This window comes from Lycium ferocissimum, chromosome 8 (assembly GCF_029784015.1).
Source record: "Lycium ferocissimum isolate CSIRO_LF1 chromosome 8, AGI_CSIRO_Lferr_CH_V1, whole genome shotgun sequence".
Lineage (NCBI taxonomy): Eukaryota > Viridiplantae > Streptophyta > Magnoliopsida > Solanales > Solanaceae > Lycium > Lycium ferocissimum.
The window spans coordinates 36,922,913-36,945,615 of record NC_081349.1 but is presented as its reverse complement, the minus strand read 5'-3'; the positions used below and the strand labels follow the sequence as shown (position 1 = coordinate 36,945,615).

At 35.4% G+C, this 22,703-nt stretch overlaps 2 protein-coding genes and 2 pseudogenes across 2 annotated transcripts in view; 2 read left to right on the top strand and 2 right to left on the bottom strand.

Annotated features, from left to right (window-relative positions):
• Nucleotides 1-5,161, top strand: part of LOC132066306 (stress-response A/B barrel domain-containing protein HS1) — a 5,997-nt gene extending 836 nt beyond the window's left edge. Inside the window, exons 2-4 of the mRNA XM_059459638.1 lie at nucleotides 38-104; nucleotides 718-763; nucleotides 4,827-5,161. Coding sequence (XP_059315621.1) covers nucleotides 38-104; nucleotides 718-763; nucleotides 4,827-5,016 — 303 coding nt within the window. The 3' untranslated portion in view covers nucleotides 5,017-5,161. The remainder of the gene's footprint in view (nucleotides 1-37; nucleotides 105-717; nucleotides 764-4,826) is intronic.
• Nucleotides 5,162-6,675: 1,514 nt separating this feature from the next.
• LOC132068297 (dihydrolipoyl dehydrogenase, mitochondrial-like) lies at nucleotides 6,676-11,963 on the bottom strand. Its single transcript, XM_059461851.1, has 2 exons — nucleotides 11,594-11,963; nucleotides 6,676-8,175 (listed from the first exon to the last, which is right to left on the bottom strand). Exons 1-2 carry the CDS (start codon nucleotides 11,861-11,863, stop codon nucleotides 6,925-6,927), a joined length of 1,521 nt encoding a protein of 506 aa, XP_059317834.1. The 5' UTR covers nucleotides 11,864-11,963; the 3' UTR covers nucleotides 6,676-6,924.
• A 3,033-nt stretch (nucleotides 11,964-14,996) lies between these two features.
• Nucleotides 14,997-17,589, bottom strand: LOC132068295 (probable protein phosphatase 2C 49; annotated as a pseudogene).
• Nucleotides 17,590-17,637: 48 nt separating this feature from the next.
• Nucleotides 17,638-22,409, top strand: LOC132068296 (disease resistance protein RPV1-like; annotated as a pseudogene).
• Nucleotides 22,410-22,703: the final 294 nt, after the last annotated feature.

Here is a 22,703-nt window from a genome sequence, read left to right as displayed (position 1 = left end):
TAAACAGAAAAACTTTGACATTCTTGGTTTTCATTAGCTTGTTATTTTGGTAACATTCAAAGATGGGATCCCACCTGACCAAATCGACCAACTGATTAAGCAATATGCTAATCTTGTCAATCTTGTTGTTCTGCTCAACCCCTTTTTTTCCCCTTATCTGTGGATGATTTCTCTTTTTTTAGTTGATTTAACAACATTGGAGCAACCCCTTTTTATGTGTGTGTGAGGTTTAGGTTCAATGTTGACAATCTTGGTTCTTATCATTAGAAAAAAAGAACCTTTGACATTCTTGGTTTTCATTAGCTATTAGTTTGGTAAGTTAAAAGGTCAATCTGATAAAAGAAAGGAATTCTCTAGATCTGCTGAACTTACTTTACTTTCTTCTCTCCTCCACAAATCTTTGACATTACCATTCAACCCCTTTTCTTTTTTCTCCCTGTTTTTTCCTTATATGTGGATGATTTGTCTCTTTTTATTTAAGTATTGGAGCAACCCCTTTTTATGTGTGTGCCTGAGTTTTAGATTCAATGTTGACTTTCTTGGTTCTTACCATTAGAGAAATAAAAAGAAAAACTTTGACATTCCTGGTTTTCATTAGCTTGTTATATTGGTGAGTTCAAAGATGGCATTCCACCTGACCAAATAGACCAACTGATTAAGCAATATACTAATCTTGTCAATCTCATTGAACCCATGAAGACCAACTGATTAAGCAACATGCTAATCTTGTCAATCTCATTGAACCTATGAAGGCTTTTCATTGGTACCCTCTTTACTTTATTCTCTCCTCCACAAATCTTTAACATTACTGCTCAACCCCTTTTCCTTTTTTTTTTTTTTTTTTTCCCCTTTTCTTTTACCTTATCCAAAAAATTGATTTAACAACATTGTAAGCAACCCTTTTTATGTGTGTATGTGAGCTTTAGGTTCAGTGTTGACATTCTTGGTTCTTATCATTAGAAACATAAAAGGAAAAACTTTAGCATTCTTGATTTTCATTTGCATATTAGTTTGGTAAGATAAAAGGTCAATTTGATGTATTAGTTTGGTAAGTTGAAAGGTCTATAGGAAACAACCTCTCTATCTTCACATGGTAAGAGTAAGGCTGAATACAAGTTTGGTAAGTTAAAAGGTCAATTTGATGAAGAATTTTTTTCTAGATCTATTGAATTTAGCTGATTGGGATCTCGATCCGGAAAAATACTTACTCCTCCGTCTATATGTCTTAGTTAAGGGACAGGGAGCTAACAAAGTTCAGAAAGGTAACAGGGAAAAATGGAGATAAATAAACCCAGCTATACAAAAACATGAGGCATTTAGCTTTTAAAATGTGTTTGATATCCCATCAAAATATTCCTTTCATTCCAGATACTCCAACAGATGGCTGCAGGTATCATCTTCCAGATTCTATTGTCACTATCAACTCTCCAAATGTCAGCTTACAAAAACACTCTTTCTGGGACATTTGAGTCCAAAAAGTACTAAAAACATACTTGCAAAATGGACACTGTAGAAATAAGTGGTTGTGAGTTTCTGGATCCTTCATGCACCGGACACTGTTAGCCATCTGAAACGTCCTTCTAGCTAGATTGTCTTGAGTCAAGCAAGCTTCATGAAGTTCTTACCAATCATTTATCTCATCAACATACCCATAACTTACTTGGATGTTTCCGGAGTTTTACATCTACTTAAAGCACAAAAGACGGTTAGTTTATAAACAAAGTTCTTACCAATCACACCAACCTATACAATCTGTTGCACGCTTTCTCTCAGCCACTAGTGGCTTATGTGGCATTCCGCTTTCCTAGGTGCTCCTCGTTGGCCCCTACAAAACTCCTAGAAATGTGAAAAGTCTGCCCTTAGCTTGTTTTTTCCAGTATGTCTTTTATATTTATTCTCATTTAGGTCTATCTTACCTACTTCGCATGTGCAAACTGATTCATCTCTTGCCTTTGCCAGAAGAAGAGGGGGGGAGGGGGGAAGTGTGTGTGAATAAGGTGTGCTTGGTATGGAGGAAGATGTTTATTATGGAAGATCATTTTTCTGATTATTTTCCGGTGTATGATTTGATAACGACGTGAGTGATATATTCTTCATCAAAAAAAAAAAAAAAAAGTGAGTGATATATTTAGATAGGTTCTATCAAAATAGGTTTGTGGAGCACACAATGACTTTCTTTCTTTGTGCCTACCTGTAACTTGTCCAGAATTTATTATTTCTTCTCATATTTTGAAATTTAAGATCCATCATCCTCAGGACAGTTCTGAGTTGCAAGTAGTGTGAAATCTTGAGAACATTTCCTACGTCCTTTTTCCGTTCCCCACTCACCAAAACACCACCTATAAAAAAGAGTGTCTAGTAGTTGGTTTGATGTTGACGTCGAAAACATCTAATTATTACATCACACTTAACTTAGATACTCACGGAAGTAGTAACTTCTGAAATCCTGAAGGAGCACTAGAGTTTTGAAGTTCCTACTATAGGGAGAGGGGGTAGTACATAAGACCCCCTTGTTGTGTTGCATTTTGTGATCTTCCGCTTCAGTCTGCGGTTTTCAGATAGCCGGGACCTGATGTTGATTCCCTATTTAAATGTCAGCTCCAGGTTTGGGGTGGCCCAAGCTTGAATACAAAGTTCACAAATATTCAACTATATGTGCACAATGTATTCCTGACATTGAAATTATAAATGTTTTGATTTTGGTAATTCCCTCAATGATTTTGATAAAGCCCCTTTTTTGTCTTTGAAATGCGTTCAAGAAGTTAAACTTGTATGCTTGCAATCGCCATAATAGCTAATGCTGAGACTTTCTCAGTGTTGATATTGTCGTTCTTTCTTTCCCAAGCTGTAACTTGATTGGCTCCATTGGGCTAACCCACTCACAAATGCAATGCTTTCAAGTTCAATGAAAGTAGACCAAACGTAATCCTCCCTGTTGACTAGCCCAGTATTGGAAAAGTTTGTATTGCTTCATCCTCTGGTCAAGTTGAAAAGAAAAAAATGCTGTGAGATGTATGATCATAGTTCCTGACATTTGTCGAATACTTCAAGTCTGTTAAGACTATGAAGGGCTGAGTTGGAGTTTATTGCAGCTTGCAAGACATATTAGATCTGCTCCTGACTAGTTATACATGTTGCTGTAGCAAATGAAATCTACCCCTCCAGCTACATGTTTGGGAGAGAAACATGGATTGCAAATGGCATGGTGCAAGGCGAAGCGTGTGCAGCCTCCCCCTTCACAGTTTTAACCCTCCCTGCCTGCTCCATTTAACCTTTTTCCCTATTTACAACCAGTCGTACACATACCCTGCCTGCCACAACCCCTTAACTTTTTCTCAGTGTTCCTTTTTTCTTTTTCTTTTTCGTCCATCTAATCAAGATTTCTGCCCCTTCACCACATTTTTTTCATGTTGCAGAGGCAAAACATATATGTCATTTTTAGCATCATTGAGTGGAAAATATGAGACCTGGTCTTATTCTGCTTCTGTAGTTCCCAGTATGTAATTCTTTGGTGATTATTCTTATTTGGTTCACAAAATCTTAAGTTTACCCCTATTTGTACATTCCTTTATAAGTATAAAAATTGCAATGGAAACAACAAAAATTTAGGTGAATATCGTACTATCGAGTTTAGAGTTGTATCTTTGGACAATGGCCTTTCTACTAGTTATGGAAATTGGAAGAGCTGCCCGATATAATTAGCTTGATTATAATAAAATATTTTGGTACTAGGGGTCAACTAGTAAAGATTTGGGCTTCACTGATATAATTTGGGGTAATAACTTAATTTTGATGTCAGATTCCCATTCTCAATGCAAGAAAGCAGTCTAGTTATAAGGATACGCAGGCCTACTTGCTGCATTTGAATTAATGAGCGATGTGGTGATGCTCACTTTGCAAGGGATTTATGCCACTAAAATTCCACTTATAAACTCACACCTAGAGTTTTAGTGTAGTGGTAATAGCACGACTCATGCTATGTCAGTTAGGCGCACGTTAGACATAGGCGCACGTTACAGGTTCAAATCCTATGCAGGCAAAAGCCTAGTATTTAAGATGAGAAGGGTAGAGGGGCAGGTTTTCTAATAATCCTAAACTTCTTATCCTCCTTGCTTTCTGATGAAGTTATGTAGATAGAGTAACATTCGATATCAATATCTTCTGTTGATGCAGCGGCAAGGACCCGCAACTCTGCAAGGGGCCACCAACCGCCCTTTATGGTTTACCCAAGAAGAATCGCACTTATAAACTCTTAACTTGATTAGATTGTCCTGTTGAATCAAACTCAAATTATAATTGATATTGTGATATGCTTAATGGAAAGGAACTCTTTCCTTTTTGGGATTTCAAAAAAGAATATTAGAGCCCGTTTTCGTCCCAATTTATTTCAGCCATTTTGTGTTTAAAATGACACTTTTTATCTTTTTAGTGAAACAGCTTATACCAAAAAAAAGAATGACTTTTTTCTATATTTTAATAACAATTTAACTTTAAAATACCCAATTTATTGCCACACAAATATCTATGGCTTATTTTAGACCACAAGTTTGAAAAGTCTTCTATCTTTCTTAAACTATGTGCCTAGTCAAACACCGTCACATAATTGGGACAGAGGGAGTATGTCTTTCTTTTGTTGGCAATGCCCTAAGGCTTTATATTTAGGAACTTGGGGCAAAAAGGAGGTTGTGAAGAATTAGAATGCTAGCCTCGAGACACTTGATAGTGACTCCTGCCAGTTGTCATGATGTAAACTGAGTGGTATTTTACTTCTTTCTCTTGGAAGTTCATACAAGTATTGCTGTGTAATTTGTATGTCATTATTGCAGGGGTGAGAATGTGAGCATAGAGAACTACCACCAAGGTTTCACTCACGTTTTTGAGTCAACGTTCGACAGTACAGAAGGTGTTGCAGAGTATATAGACCATCCAGCTCATGTTGAATATGCAAATACATTGATTCCTCAGCTGGAGAAATTCCTCGCCGTCGACTACAAACCAGAGAAACTCAGTCCATAAACTGGTTCACAAATGGATGCACAAGTTTTTACTTTTCTGTACTGAAATCCAATAAGAATGACAAACTTTTCTAAAGGGTGTATCTCTTGTTTGTTTGAAACTATTGTATCACTTGATAGCCGCTAATGCGAGTAACTGATGGTCAGCTTGAAAACTTTCCAGGGGAAATTGATGTAAGTGCATTAATAAACTCAGATTAGTATTTCCATTACCTCCTTTTTACAGGTTCATTTTGCATTCAGCTTGAGATGTATGTTATTACAGTTTGAACAACAACAATGTCACGTCCCAAAATACCCCCTAGACGTGAGACACAACGGCTAAGCGAACCACATTTTTCTTCATAATTTTATTAACCTCAAAATAATATAATAATTAATTACGGATAATTAATTCTCAAAATATTCTTTCTTGCTTTCCATAGACCATGGGGAGAATGAATGATGTAAATCCCAAAAGAAAAAAAACATTAATAAATACATGGTAAGTGCATTAATAAACTCAGATTAGTGTTTCCATTACCTCCTTTTTAAATATATAGAAGATCCTCGATCCGCCACTCTAAATTCATCGTTCATTACAAACATTCAACAAGCACTTTATATCATCATGACCTTTACTATTGTTTATAATATCTGAAATACTTATATATGTATGGTTATTCACTTTGTGCAGTCAATTTATCAACACACAAACCACAACAACATACACAATGTGTCAAATATATAATCCCACATAGATATTGCCCTGAAGCATACACAATACCCAATCTCATGGCTCACAACCTTATCACATTACGAAACAATTTATAAAAGAGTATCCCTTGTATTATTCCAGCGTACGGCATCATATTTTTAAAATCTTCTCCGATAAATCAAAGCTGCGTTCTCGAGTCTCCGGATTGCCTCAAACTACACACGGATTTAGAAACCCTTAGGGTAAACCACTTCTATATTTTGGCAATACCTCAGGAAGGCCTTAACGAGAGGATTCAAAGATATATCAATCCTTTCAAATCAATGATTTTGAAAAAGTAAACTTTCTCTTGAAGTTTTCAAAGATTCATCCATAATTATATAATAAACTTAAATAAAAGATTAGAGTCATTATCTTGGTGATTTGGTTGGAAAATTCCTATTTTTCTCTTCTCTTTTCCTCTCTTTTTCTCCCCTTCTTTTCTTTTTCTCTTCTGTGTTTATTTCTTCTTTTTCATGCGTTCTGGTTTTCTACTTGCTTCATGAAATTTCACGTCTGATGGCTTCCCATCTTATTTAATCTCTTTTTTTCTTTTTTCTTTTTTTATTATTAATCCTTTTTGGGCTGGGCCCACCTGTCCCTGGAAATTACTTTACCCCTTATTAAATTTTGGGTTATAACAAACAAACTCAGTGTAATCCTTGGGTTATAACAAACATTACAAGTGGCCCCAATCCCTAAGCCTTCTATATCCCTTGTATTATTCTCCATCTTCTCTAAAATGGCACCTCCATCAAATGCAAAAGTCTTCGAAAGCTTGTACAAAGAGTAATTACACAAATGGACTGGATATTTAGTAATGAAAACACTTCCCGTAACAACATTACCGAGTCTGCTTTATCAAGTTAAATATCTTCCACTCATTAAATTTCATAAATTTCAGCAAACCCAAATCCTTAAAGCTGATCAAATCTCAATGTAACTCAAATTAATGGCATTTAAACTCGACATGCAGCTCGTATCTTTATTACAGAAATGAATATGCAGAAAAAGCATTAACTTTGAGGTAGTTTTGAGTACCAAAGTAAGATAGGAGGGGAGAGGAAACTTCTGTTCAAGTTTTGCTTGAGTGATGATGTGGCAATTAGAAAATATGCTCCAAGTATTCAAGATACTCGAAGGAAAAACAAAAGCAATGATATGACAGTATTTCTACATGTGAATGGGCTTGTCATAAGTGGCCATGGCTGCTTCTTTCAGAGCCTCGCTCATTGTTGGATGTGCATGGCATGTACGAGCAATGTCCTCACTTGATGCTCCATAATGCAAAGCCAGAACGGCCTCGTGAATAAGCTCACCTGCATTGGGTGACATAATATGGACGCCCAAGATTTTGTCAGTCTCCTTCTCAGCAAGTATCTTTACAATTCCTTCAGCATCATCAATTGCCTTCGCCCTACTGTTTGCAAGGAAAGGAAATTTGCCTACGCGATAATCAACTCCAAGTTCCTTAACCTGTTCTTCAGTTTTCCCAACAGAAGCCACCTCTGGGTGTGTGTAACAAACACCAGGAACCAAATCATAGTCCACGTGGCCCTCCTTGCCTGCAATGAATTCCACGCAAGCAACACCATCCTCCTCTGCCTTGTGAGCCAGCATTGGGCCAGGAATGACATCACCGATTGCATATACCCCGGGGACATTACTGGCAAATCGTTCATTGACCAAGATTCTACCAGCCTTGTCAGTTTCAACACCTATCTTGTCCAATCCAAGCCCTGAAGTAAATGGAACCCTACCAGCAGAAACAAGAACAACATCAGCCTCAAGAGTAGTTTGTTCACCACCAGCTGCAGGTTCAAGGGTCAACTTCACACCATCGCCAACAGTCTCAACTGACACCACCTTAGTATTAAGCTTGAACTTCATCTTTTGCTTCTCAAGAGAACGTTGGAATTGCTTGCGAACTTCACCATCCATGGATGGAACAATACCAGGCCCAAATTCAACAACAGTCACCTCTGAGCCAAGACGGCCCCAGACAGATCCCATTTCGAGGCCTATGTAGCCAGCACCAATAACAACCAGCCTTTTTGGAATTTCGGTCAAAGCTAAAGCTCCAGTAGATGATACAATTCTCTTCTCATCGATGGTTAACCCAGGTAGACTTTTTACATCAGAACCAGTCGCAATTATAATATTCTTCCCCTTAACAACAGTATTACCACCTTCCACAGTGTCAACAGAAACTTCAGAAGGAGAAAGGAATTTACCATAGCCCTTAACATAGTTCACTTTGTTCTTTTTAAATAGACCCTCAATGCCTCGTGTTAAGCCAGCCACAGCTTTATCTTTTTGGGACATCATGGCAGGAAGATCTACCTCAACAGAAGAGAACTTCACACCATGGTTAGCAAATGAATGTTGAGCTTCATGGTACATGTGGGAGGAGTGAAGAAGTGCCTACGCATGAAAAGCAGAAAGAGTAAAGATGAAGAATTAGACCTCAAAAGTTGACTACAAAGCTCCAAGAAGTCATCGACAAGAAAGACAGGCATAAACCTGTGCACTACTCTGCCAAGTACAATTTTACAGTACCATTGTTAATTTTAGTACAGAAGAATGAACTTAAGTGCATGATTTCACATAAACAGAATGCCAATTAGCAAACTACTAGAGCAGAACTCTATAGTTAAGGGTTATTACAAGATACGTGGAGGTCATAAGATAAATATGCACCCTATGGACACCAGCAGGTAAGCTAGGCACTAGGTTAGATATGGTACCAATCAAAATGGCCTCTCAGGGAAGTTACGTCTTTGGATTCACAACAGGAGAACCCTCAGGCATGTCACGCTTTAAGGGCATCAAAGAAACTGAGTTATCCATATGGGGAAAGTTGGGCATATACACTTCAGTGCAAAATATCACGTGAGATATATATCTTGCTAAGCCACACAACCATGAGAAAAAGTATTTAACGTTCAAAACTTTTGACAAACAAATAGAAGAAAGGAAAGCATCAAAATAATTACAAGAAAAAACTTTCACAAAGATTAAAATCTATATCAAGATAATATGCCTCATTTATGGCAATTTGAGCCATCCAGAACTTTTGTTCTTTAACTAACTTTGGTGAAACTATTGAAAGGAGAACTGAACATTTTGAAGTTTTATTCAGAAAAGGGATTAAAAAAAAAAAAGGCTGAACCGAAAATAGAAAGAAAAAAAAGGTTCCTATAATTGTATATGTAAGATACAAGTCAACTCGTCAATTGGAAATCACAATTTCCGAGCCCCTTCCAGTAATTTGCCACAACTGACTTCTGCTTCTAGTAGCATACTCAAAAGAACATATCACTCTCATCAACTAAAATAATGTTACTGTTGATTATGCCAGGTATCTTTACTTCTATATGTAAGTCACAAATTAACTCATCAATTGGAAATTAGAATGTCTAAAATCCACTTTGAGTAGTTTCATATAGCTCAATTTAGGTCTGTACTTCTATTTTACTTCTTTGAGAAAGCACTTCTATTTTATTTTATTTCACTTTGGATAAAGCTCAATTCTAGTTCAAGTAGAAAGAAATCATATTTAGTACTGAAAAGAACATGTCATTCATTATGCAGCATATGTCTGCTATCAACATCTGCAGAGATAATTGCCATTTCCTTTATCTTTTATCAACCAAAAAATATATAATCAAGATCTCACACTCCTTATTTTTCCTTTTTCTGCAGGGATGACTTTGATACTTGATTAAAAAGTTAAGTTTGCCTCTGTTGGAGCTAAAGAAAGGGAAGAAATGTATTCCATCATTCCACTTCATATGAAGACCAATTTGGGATGCTTTCAAAAACAGAAATTGTAAAAATGGTACTTTAAAGATTGTATAATGTTTAGCAGACTATGGGACTTTTGGTTCACAAACATGTTATACTAAGATTATAATGCAGGGATTGCAACTTGATGACTACTCAACATTTTTTAACAATTATAAAATTATACGAAAAGCTTAAAGAACGAAATTTTTCTATAGCATGACAATTTGAAGTGTCACGAATTGCAAATCGATGCCCTTTTAAGCATGAAAATTGTATGTGTAATACTTTCAATAATCTAAAACTAGTCCTATAAAAATTATTAGAAACAAATTAGAGATAATAAGAGATGAATAACTAAACAAGATTTTAGCAATCTGGTTCGAAAAAATAAGATATCGTTGGCATATAATTTTTTTAGTGCAAAGTTTATTAATACATGGATTAAACATAAGAACCAAAGAATTTAGTATTGATGCAGAATTTAACACTCATTATTCCTTAAAAATTGCCAAAAGGTGCATTCTTCTACTAACTACATCCCTCTCCAGAATTTCAAAGCAGCTTCAGAGTCTTTTACAGAAATGAGTTGCTGAATCATTAGTGTGTGTTTGGTATGACAAAAGTCACTTTTCAAGAATTCCATCTCCTGGTATTTGGTTACCCAAAAAAAGGAATACATTTCCATCAAAAGGTGGAAATGAACCTCATTCATAGGCAGAAGTCATTTTCCTTGTCACTGTCTTGATTTTTAACTTCATACTACTTACTCCAACTAATACATAGACATTATCATTAATCTTCAATATTAAAAAAATTCATCATAACTTTGCTAATATTATATTAATCTTTAGTAAACATTTTTTCAGAAAATAATTTCACTCACTAACTGAATGGAAAAACATTTATATGAAAACATTTGAGTTAATGGTCAAAAACACACCCAAACTATCACTTTATCGCGAGTTTCATACCTCAACTAACCATTGTTCCCTTTACCTACCTAAACTATCACTCCTCCTTCACATAAAAACACACCTCAATGCTGAGTTGGCCAAATATTTAAAATCAATCGACAACAGGCGCATGAATGCCAACTCAACATCGAGATGTATTTTAATACAAAAAGAGTGATAATTTAGGTAGGTAAATGGAACAATGGATAGTTGAGGTATGAAACTCACGAAAAAGGTGATAGTTTAGGTGTGTTTTTCACCATTAACTCAAAACATTTTACCTGGAAGATGATTTCCATCACACCAAACACAAAATTTTCAATTTGCTCCCAGAGCAGGAACATCTGCTATCGATTTATTTTATCCCTAAAATATCAAACTAATACTCCGTCTGTTTCAATTTATGTGAACCTATTACTATTTGGGGAGTCTACAAGATGGTTCTTTGACCACGTTTTCCTTACATTTTTTCTAAATTATTTGAATTATAAATTATCATGACTTATAGTACTTTTTATGTAGTTTCTAAATATATAAATTTTATTTTTACAAACTTGAAAAATGTATATCAAAATTTACGGTCAAAGTTATAAAGTTTTACCCTCGTGCCCCGAAAAGGTTCACATAAATTGAAACAGAGGGAGTATATGACAACAGTCTGAAATCAAAATCACAACAACAATATACCCAGTGTAATCCCACAAGTGGGTTCTGCGAAGGGTAGGATATACGCAGACCTTAACCCTACCATTCTGAGGCAGACAGGTTGTTTCCCATATACCTTCGGACACAAGATTATAAGAAAAAAGACAGCAAAATAGCAAGATACAAAATAAATGCAGCAAAAAAGATAACGCTATCCCCCTCTACCCCGCCCCCCCCCACCTTATCCTCGACTTCCATACCTTCCTATCTAAGGTTATGTCCCCAGTCAGCTGAAATCAAAATCACAAGTTAACAAAATGAATACCGTGACTAACGTTTTCCTTTACAGAATACTCTTAATCGACACCATTCTCTTCACATTAAATAAATCTCCCACACATATGACATACTATCGCAAAATAAACAGAATTCCAATAGATCTAAGACCAAATTACCTTAGAAGGAATACAACCAACATTAAGACAAGTACCACCTAACGCACCACGTTTCTCAATACATGTAGTTTTAAGACCTAACTGTGCAGCTTTAATCGCCGCCACATAACCACCAGGTCCACCACCAATAACAACGACGTCATTCTCATCGGATCCACCTGAAGCGAAACCTCTGTTAAGAGAAAATGAGTATTTAGATGTGTTATATAGATATCTTGATGATGATAATATTGTTGTGGCCTTTCTTCTAGCTAAGCTCCCTATCGCCATTTTTTTTCAGGCTTGAAATTTCTTGGTCTGTAAAATTGCTTTGTTGTTGTAGAATATATGAATATATTGTGGCGGACCAGTTTCTTTTAAAAGAAAATGGGTCATTTGCACTTTTGTCCCTATTTTGTGCTGATTTAAAATAACTATCTTTAGGCCGTAAGTTTATATTCTGTACTCCCTCCGTTTTATAATAAGTGATTTTTATTGATAATATATACCTTTTAAAAATTATTCACTTTTAAAAAATTAGATACATTTTTACTAATTTATTCCTAATTAAATTGTGCTTACATAATTAAATGCCTAGAAAAAAAAATGTAGTTAATGAATCTTGATTATTTAAATAAGAGCAATTTTGGAAGAATCTGCCCAAAGTATACTTAAAATCCTGAAGCAACACTTATTTTAAAAAAAATTGTAAAGCCTAAAAAATCACTTATTATGAAATGAAGGAAATATCATAATATCTTACAAGTTACGTCTTTTATCCTTAGGGTCTGTTTGGAAAAACATATGAGAATTGAATTTGAGTGTAATTGGGTATAACTACACAGTTTGATATGTTTGTTTGGTCCAAGTAGTTACTTGATTGGTAGGAAATTGAGCGTAATTACGAAAGTTTATTACACTCTTCAATTCTCAAGGGGATAGAGAATTGCGTGCAATTAACAGTGTCACTTTTTTATTTTTATTTTCGTTTTATTTATTTTTTAATTTTAAAAATATATTTTCTTGTTATATTATTTACCATGTTTCTCAATACAGGTAGTTTTAAAACCAATCTGTGCAGCTTTAATCGCCGCCATATAGCCGCCAGGTCCACCACCCGAAGCGAAAACTCTGTTGAGAAAAAATGATGAATATTTAGATGTGTTATAGTAGAGGCGAATTCAGGTAAAAATAAAAAATAAAAAAAATGCAAAGGTATGGGTTCAATTTCACAACCTCAAGAGATTAAACTCAATGCTTAACCAGTACTCCACTCGATTTAATTTGATCATATATTCGTACCATAAATATTAAATACTCCCTCTGTTTTAATTTATGAACTTATTAATATTTGGGGAGTCTACGGGCTGATTCTTTGACCGCAATTTCAGTTTTTCTAAATTATTTGAATTATAATATATCATGACTTATAGTACTTTTTATGTAGTTTCTAAATATATAATAAATTTTATTTTTATAAACTTGAAATATCTATGTCAAAATTTAAGATCAAAGTTACAAAGTTTGACCCTCGTACTCCAAAAATGTTCACATAAATTGAAACGGAGGGAGTATATTTTAAGGATTATATACATAATATATCGAGTTTAGTCGGGTGATCATGTGTTTACGTGACCCGTTTTTAATGAGTAAATTCACCCCTGGACTTGTAGAGATATCTTGATGATGATAATATTGTTGTGGCCTTTGGTCTTAGCTAAGCTTCCTATGGCCATTTTTTCTGGCTTGAAATTTCTGGTCTAACAATTTCTTGGTAAGTTCTTTTTTGCAGAATATATAGATGTATGTATAGTGGAGGGCCAGCTTTTTCTGGAGGAGAGGTCAAAAATGTCTTTAAATATGCGAAATAATGTCCAAAAATGTCTCTATTATTATTTAATTGAGTAAAAAATATTATTTTCTTAATAAACAAACATATTTTTTTCTTTATAAAATATTATTTTTTAAAGAATCTTTTCTTGTTTTTCTCTTTTAAAATTCCTTTAACCAATAAAAAAGGCGAGAAGTAATCTATTTTTGCTAATATAATTCTTGATTTTAAAGTTGAGCGAAACCTCTTTTGAAAGAAAATAAATATTTGGATGTTTGATAAATTGTTGTGGCCTTTCGTCTAGTTAAGCTCGCTATCGTCATTTTTTCCGGCTTGAAATTTATTTTGGTCTATAATGGACAAATTGTTGCTGAGCTTTTATTTTTGTAGAATATATGTATAGTGGAGGTGAGGACACGTTTATTTTGAAGAAAATTTTTCGTCTATGGGTGTGCGCCGATTCATTTACATCAAAAAACAGCGTAAATATTTGACCGTTTTCATAAACAAAAATAAATATTTAATATTTATATTTTAAATAAATTTTTGTCACTAAACATTAATTAATTAAGGGGACGTTTGGTTGTTGGTTAAAAGGTGATTTATTCATGTATTAAATTTTGAATAATTTGTATCATGTTTGGTAGCATCTATTTATTGTGTATAAATTTCAACACACCAAATGCGGTGTATATATTATAAATACTGCTATTAATCGCAACCAAGCGACCCCTAATGATACCAAATGCGGTGTATATTTAAAGTTAATGCATTTGCTTTGTTGCATGCGCCACTTGTAAGTTGTAACAAGCTTTTTCCCGGCCATATCCTTCATCACAAAAAAAAAGGGGGTAAAAAATGTGAAGTGAGATGTATAACAAGTTAGTAGGCGCTTGACAATGCAATTTGAAATCATGATTTCTTATTTTAATTTCAAATCAGCGTTTGTTTACGAAAGCAGATGCAAAATCAGGGGGAAAGTAAGAACAAAGGGAAAAATGGCTGCACAGTCCCTACTTCTTACTTGCCAAATAATTCCTTTGTGACAAAAAAATAATGAAAAAGAAGTTTAAGGAAAACACCAAAAGCAAATTTTTGATAATAAAAAAATTGAGCTTATTAATGGAATTTTTTCCATCACATAGTAATAAGTACATCCTTCGCCACAGGAAATTATGTCCTCACAAACCCTACCTCCTATTTAACCCTCATTCTTGGCCGAAAATAGATTAGGAGCCTCCCCAATCCAGATGAGGTAGCCCACTCTTCACATTGAAAGCCACTCATTTAAGTGTGTTTAAAAAACACGCAGTATAACAAAAAAAACACTTAAATCTGACAAATAAGTCAATAGTTTAAACCCATGTCGCTTGAACTCTTTAAGACTATCGCCAGGTGTGTGTTGTATCCTCCAAAAGCCGGGGTTAATTTCTCAAATGATCTCAACTAATAGTTATTAACTCAGAAAGTTACCTTATTCCAATTTCCTTCAACAAAGAAAATGATGTTATGAGATAATACTCTCCCAAAAGTAGTGCATTTCTGAAAGATTCAACACAAATACAACAACATTTTTAAAGAATCCGAACAACATAGATTTAAACATTAAAGCTAGATGGTTGTAACGGTAAAATGCTTCATGACAAACAAATGAATTTAAGAAATAACTCAAATATCACACCATTCCATTAAAAAGAATTGACGGTACATACATACTACAAGGCATTAGCCTCACAAAACTGCTGGCTGTTTTTTCGCACTTCTCCCTGGAACAGCCTCAAACTGACACCACAGTAATAAAAATAATTCGTATTTACACATTGTAGTGGAAAAAATTGATATGGTCATCAAACAATGCTAGTTTACACTCAATTGCTTCCTAACGAACTTTGTAGCTTCTTCCTCGCCTCTTCGGACAAATTACAACACCTGAATCTTGGCCTCTGGGATGGAACTGAAGTTTGGTGATCAGGAGAAGTAAAGCACACAACGATTGCAGTGAGATTGTCATCCGTGTCATCTTTACATAGAGCTTGATTCACAAGTTCCCTGGCAGATTGCTGCGGGTCATTGTGCAGTCTAAGCTCGTGTCTAACAACATTCACTGCTTCTTGGTTCGACATCACATCCCAGATGCCATCGCAACCAAGTATCATGAACTCATCATCCTCAGTCAACAACATTTGCTTAACTTCAGGTTCTGCAGTAAGAGGAGATGCTGATCCAAATGGAAGCTTCATATACCAATCTCCAAGGGCTCGAGTAATTGCAAGATCACCATTTAGGCAACCGTATTCAATAATACCGCCTAATTTCTCAACTCTTTGACGTTCCATCAGACAAGTTGGTCTGTGATCTTGAGACAACTGAACTGCAACACCTTTCTTACAAAGGACAGCACGACAGTCTCCGGCATTAGCAACAACCAGATGTCTTCCCAAAACCAGCGCAGTTATTGCTGTTGTCCCACAATAGGCATCAACATTACATTCATCGGCTAACGCCTGATCAGCAACTAAAAACGCTCTAAAGTGAGAACTCTCCAATTCTTCCAAGAATGCTTGATCAACAACAGATGTTCGTGGCAAATTAGCATCTTCAAAGAAAAATCTCATTGCATTAGTTCTGATATAAGCAGCTGCATCAGAACCTCCATGACCATCAAACACAGCATAGAAGCACCCGGAAGAGGCCAATTGTATAGAGAACCCAACTGAGCTGAAAGATCATCAACACGAATATGTTCATCTTCATTGGATCTAACAGGCCCAATATCAGTATAGCTACCCGAACGAATAGCTGGGAGAAAATTATTGCTTCTGGCTGAATCTATTATAGTCGTCTGAGTACTAGTTGAGCATCTCACACCCTGATAATTGCAAATATAAAAGGTCAAAACACTGCAACAATTAAACTAAACATATAACATCTATCAACAACTACAACAAAAGTCCAAAACTTATTCAAGCATAGCCGCATAGAAATTAGATAATATCGTCAAATAACTTCAATGAAATTCCCATACCGAAAGTAGCAAAAAGACCGTCGGTTAATCATCTGGAGAGACCCGATGAAAATTCAGCAAGTTAATTCAGTTCCATCAGCGAATAGAATATTCAATCAACTATGCCTCAATTCCATACTAGTCCAGGTCAGGAATATGAGTCTTCTAAGAGAATTCATAGAAAAATACAGAATTTTAACATTGACCATCAACTTAGTGACACACAATTGCAGAACAAAATACAGCTCTAAATAGCAGAATTGAGCCTATTTTATGCCACAGCTAGCTATAATATCTATCTGATGAACTTTTTAACTTCGAACCCTACGGGTCGTCGGGTAATTGGTTAGAGTTATGCAGGTATTAGTAGTAATACGGGTGATTAGTTAAGGGAATCTGTGTGTATTTATGCGTGGATTACTTATATGGGGTATTCGTTGTATTAGTTATTACTTTTTGACAACAACAACAACATATATGTAATATATAGGGTTTAGTAGTGTGTGTACCTTACTCTCTCTCGGAGAAGGTAGAAGGTTGTTCGGGGAGACTCTCAACTCAAAGAAAGAAGAAAAAAGAGGCAATAGCGACAAGCAAATACAATAGCAAGATAATAAGATAACAAAGGCTAAACAAACAACACATAAAAAATAAATCTAAGAATAAAAGAATACAAGAATAATGCTAAAACTCAAAAAGAAAAGCGCCTGATTACCCATTACCTTTCTACCCTAATCCTCGACCTCCACACCTCCTCGTCAGTTAATCAAATACATGAATAACTTGTATTACGAGGGTTTTAAATTCTGTAAATCAAACACCATACTAATTCTATACATGAATAACTTACCTCCTGACTGGCTACCAAACTATGGTATTACTTATGAAGGTTTTAATAATTTACCTGCATAACTCACCTCCAAACCAGAGCTACCAAACGACCCCTAAATAATGCCACATCACAACCTCTAAGCATATCAAATCCTTCACAAAAAAAAAAAAACTAACAAATACACACAGAAACAGCACGATCCGGATCCCAACAGGGCAAAAGTAGGTGAATTATTTACGATTACCTAAAAGCTTTTAATGGACAGAATTACGTGTACAAATCAAATTGCGCAAACTAACTCAAAACAGTTATTACCAAGAAAAAAAAAAAGTAAAAAGGGTAAATCCGAAACATACCGAGTCAGAACGACTAGAAATATCAAAGAAATTTCTAGTCATATGCCACTAGTAAAATGCAGACCACAAAGAAATTAACTAAATAAGAAGAAGGAAAGAAGGGACAAAAGTTGCAGGGTATGGAAAAAAGAAAATCTTGATGAGAGATCCTCCTCTCTTGCAATTTGCATCTGAACAAGTTAATTAATTTCTTTTCTCCAACTTCCATCCATGGCTGTTAAGAAAGGCAAAGACCAATCATCGCTCCCAGTTCATCCTCGGAAATATGACGTCTTCTTGAGTTGTGGAAGTGATGATACTTCAAAAACCTTTGTAGATCATCTCTACTCAAAATTTTGCCAAGTTGGGATCAACACATTCAGATCTGGTGATGAGCAGCTCTCTGAAGTCGCAAAGGCAATTGAAGGATCGATCATTTTTATTATTGTGCTCTCAAAAAACTATGCCTCATCTAAAAGGTGTCTCAATGAGCTTTTGCATATCCTTGAACTCAAGAACAACTCCAAACGGTTAGTTCTTCCTATATTCTATGATGTTGATCCTTCTGATGTGCGCAAGCAAAGTGGAATCTTTGCTGAAGCCTTTGCAAGACACAAAGCACGTTTCCAAGAAGAAAATAATATTCTACTCTGGAAAGCTGCACTCAATAAAGTAGGTAATTTATCAGGATGGGATCTCCGGCATGTTGCTCAAGGGTAATATTTCGTTTTTATAATTTCGATCCTATATTCTATTATTTTAATCTCTTTTTTGGGGGAAGGGGGAGTCATGTTGAACTTTGATTATCTCGTCTAAATGTTTAATCTGCTAGATAGTATACATCTATATTTACTTACGTATGTCCTTAATACACTCACTCACATGTCGACCTACCTAATTCTTTTTTATGGGCAAAACATGTCTAAAGATAATGGGTAACGGTGAGATTGAACTCAGGACTTCTATTTGTACCTAGTAGAAGATGGAATTCAGAAACAACCATCAACTATAACTGTAAACAACATCGAGTGGTCTTCCAATAGGGATTTAATTCATCCTCTCCCGAGTGCTTAAATGCCCCATCTCCATTACCACCTCATGTAAAAAGCTTATGCTGTTAGTGAGTGCATATTTTTATTCAACAATTTATATCTCTAACAAGAGAATCAGGTGATAATTGTTTGTTTGTTTTTTTTTTTTTTTTTTAATTTAGCTAAAGGAGAGTATAGTCTTGCGAGTAGTATCTTTTTTCAACAATAGAAAATCTATGACTCTAGATTCACCGGACTATAAAATGTTTAGTTCAACTTGAAGCTTCAGCTTTGGCTAATATTATTAACAATGCAACTCTTCAAGTAGGTTCCACTATTTCAATAATACTTGATTGAAGATTGAATTTTTAACCATACGCTTGGAGAAAATCATTTTGTTGCCTCTGTTCCTTTTTATTGAATTTTCTAATTGTGAAATGGCAATTTCCGTTATTGTTCAAGAAACAAAGGAACCAAAGCATCAGCTGTATGGTGTTCTTGTTTTTCTTTTTTGCCTTTTATTTGTTGTGTTTCTCTGAACCAACTTATCCACCTTGCAGGTTTGAATCGAAATTTATCCATATAGTTACTGAGGAAGTCTTACAGGAAGTAAAATCTCAAACATCCCTCTATATTACCAAGCACCCTGTGGCACTTTTCTCCCGCGTTAATCAGATAGAGAACTTATTGTTCAAAGGAAGTTGTGATGATGTTCGAGTGATTGGGATTCATGGCATGGGTGGAATTGGCAAAACAACTCTTGCAAAAGCTGCGTTCAACCAGGTTCTTCAGCATTTTGAAGAAAGTTGCTTTCTTGAAAATGTGAAATTAGAGGCTACGGAAAGACATAATGGATTAGTTCATTTACAAGAGCAACTTCTTGGAACAATTCTTAGGAAAAAGATCAAATTATACAATGTTGATGAGGGCATTACATTGATCAAAGAAGGGCTTTGGCAGAAAAAGGTTTTAATCATCCTTGATGATTTGGATGATCAATGCCAGTTAACTGCATTGCTTTGGATTGGCTTCGCCGGGTAGAGTTATCATAACAACTCGAGACAAGCATTTGCTCAAAGAACTACAAATGAATGAGCAATATGAAGCCATGAAATTGGATCACAAAAGCTCTTTACAACTCTTCACTTTACATGCCTATAGAAATGTACCACCAGCCGAAGACTACAGTAAGATTTTAGAAGGCATTGTAACTTATTGTAGAGGAGTTCCACTAGCTCTTGAAGTTTTGGGTGCTTATTTATCTGATAAAAAGCTCGAAGAATGGGAAAATGCCTTGGAGATATTAAAGACGACTCCTTCTAACGATATTCATACAAAACTTAGAATAAGTTTTGATGGACTTTCTGATGATTTTACCAAGGCTGTTTTCCTTGATGTTGCTTGTTTCTTCATCAGAATTCAAAAGGGTGAGGCCGTAACTATGTTCAAAGCTTGTGGTTTCTATCCTGAGGTTGAAATCTGTGAATTGATAGACAAGTCATTGTTAAAAATCGATGAAAATAACTTTCTGAACATGCATGATTTGATTAAGGATATGGGACGAGAAATTGTTCATAGAGAATCACCAGATAACCCAGGAGCGCGCAGCAGATTATGGTGCTCTAAAGACATTTCTGATGTGCTCACAGGACACAAGGTGCGTATCTTTCAATTAATTTGTTCCCTTTTTTTAATGATTCTCTAGCTCTCACATAGAAGCCACGAATATCTATTAATGTTACTTAATCCTTGCTTACAGGGTACAAGAGCAGTCGAAGCAATAATCCTTGAATCTCCAGATCTGAAGGATGTTCCTTTGAATACTAAAACTTTTGAAAAGATGGACAAGCTAAGACTCCTACAAATCAATCATGTGCAACTATATGGAAGTTTTCAATACCTTCCCAAGTCATTAAAATGTTTGCGTTGGCACCATTGTCCAATGAAATATTTTCCATCTGATTTTTGTTTGGAAAATCTTGTTCTTCTCGACCTGACTTCTAGTAATTTTGAAGAATTCCAAGCGCCTTTAAAGGTTTGACATTTCTTTTAAAATTGTCTTTTGGCAACTTGTAAAAAGAATCTAACTTTTTCCGTTCTTTCTTGTTCTTTTTTTGGAAGCAGTGTTTCAAGTGTTTGAAGCAATTGAGATTCAGTTATTGTGAGAACCTCAAGATATCTCCAAAGTTTGCTGGTTTACATCGTCTTGAGGTATTATCATTTAGTCAATGTCCAAATTTGATGGGATTGGACTCAACAATTGGTGATTTGGAGAGACTTCGTGATCTCAACTTGACTTCTTGTGATAACATAACAAAACTTCCAAAGAGAATATGTGATTTAAGATCACTTGAAACCCTGGTTCTCAGTAGGTGCATAAAGCTGAAAGAATTGCCTGATGATTTGGGGAAGTTGGAATGTCTAAGAGAAGTGGATGCTGTTAGCACAGCTATCACTGGAGTACCCAATTCTTTAGGACATTCAAAGAACTTGGAGATGCTATTGCTATCTCATGACTTCTTGTTCAAAGAACAATCTCGACTTCTCGACATTCTTCCAGGATGGCTGCAACCACAAAAAAACCTCAGTCAGCTAGGATTTTTACCATCTTCTTTAAAAACTTTACAACTTGAGAACTGCAATCTGTGTGAAATAGAAGTTCCTTATAATCTTGGGAACTTATCATCTCTACGAAGTATATGTTTCAGCAAAAATAAGTTCCACGCCATACCCTTCAACCTTTGTGACCTTCCTGGTCTCAAACATCTCGATGTAAGTGAATGTCCAAATCTTCAAAGCATCCCTGAACTTCCTATCTCTATAAAGGAATTGAGTGCATACATGTGCAACTCCTTAGAAAGACTTCCCAATTTGTCTGAGTTAAAAAGATTGAAGGAATTGAAATTGTTTCATTGTGAAATCCTAGTGGACATTCGAGGCTTGGAAGGCCTTAATTCTGTTAGATGCATAAACTTGCGGAGCTGCAAGAATTTTGGAATAGTACTTGATGTATCTAACTTGAGACTATTGAGGGACTTGGACCTTAGTCATTGTGAAAGTTTGACGAAGATAACAGGGTTGGAGAACCTTCATTCCATACGCTACATCAATTTATTCAATTGCAACGCTCTCAAAAATCCATTCACCGAAAACTTCTTCAAAGTAAGTATAGAGTCTCACGCTCCCTAATTTAAATGTTGACAAATTTTCTTCTTGTTCTTACATAATTCTCTGTCAATCTCACCTATTTTACTATTTGTCATGATTTACATGAAATAGACTCATTATGAGCATGGAGGTGAACTTGACATAGGGCTTTGCAGCAATGTCGTTCCAGATTGGTTTAGCTACCAAGTTGATGGAGGTTCAATGAGCTTCAATATGCCATTACTTGTCGAGAGTAAATTCCTGGGCATGTTTCTGTGGGTTGTTTATGGAACTGTGGATGAAACTAAAAATGTTTATCCTAAAGTCACCATTATTGATGAAACAAATGGATTTGAATTTAGTCATCGTCTGTGGACAACGTTATCCTCTGTAGAAAATGCATCCATCAATTACATAGCATCAAATTGTTTCAAATGCGCGGTTAAAGGCAGTGAAAAAATGAGCATTCATGTTGAATCCTATGATTTTCCAACTGAAGATTTTGTGAGGAAGTGCGGAGCTCATCTATTGTATGAAAGCAAGGACGGATTGGTCCATTCTTTGTCTGTGAGTTCTATTCCTTGTTTTGACAGTGAAAATGAAGTGACGATCAACCATTCTTCTAGGAAAGTAAGAGTGCAATCTAATTCGGAGTAGCTAGTTAATTAATTAAGGGGACGTTTGGTTGTTGGTTAAAAGGTGATTTATTCATGTATTAAATTTTGAATAATTTGTATCATGTTTGGTAGCATCTATTTATTGTGTATAAATTTCAACACACCAAATGCGGTGTATATATTATAAATACCTGCATAGCTCTAATCGGCAACCAAACGACCCCTAATGATACCAAATGCGGTGTATATTTAAAGTTAATGCATTCGCTTTGTTGCAGGTGCCACTTGTAAGTTGTAACAAGCTTTTTCCCGGCCATATCCTTCATCACAAAAA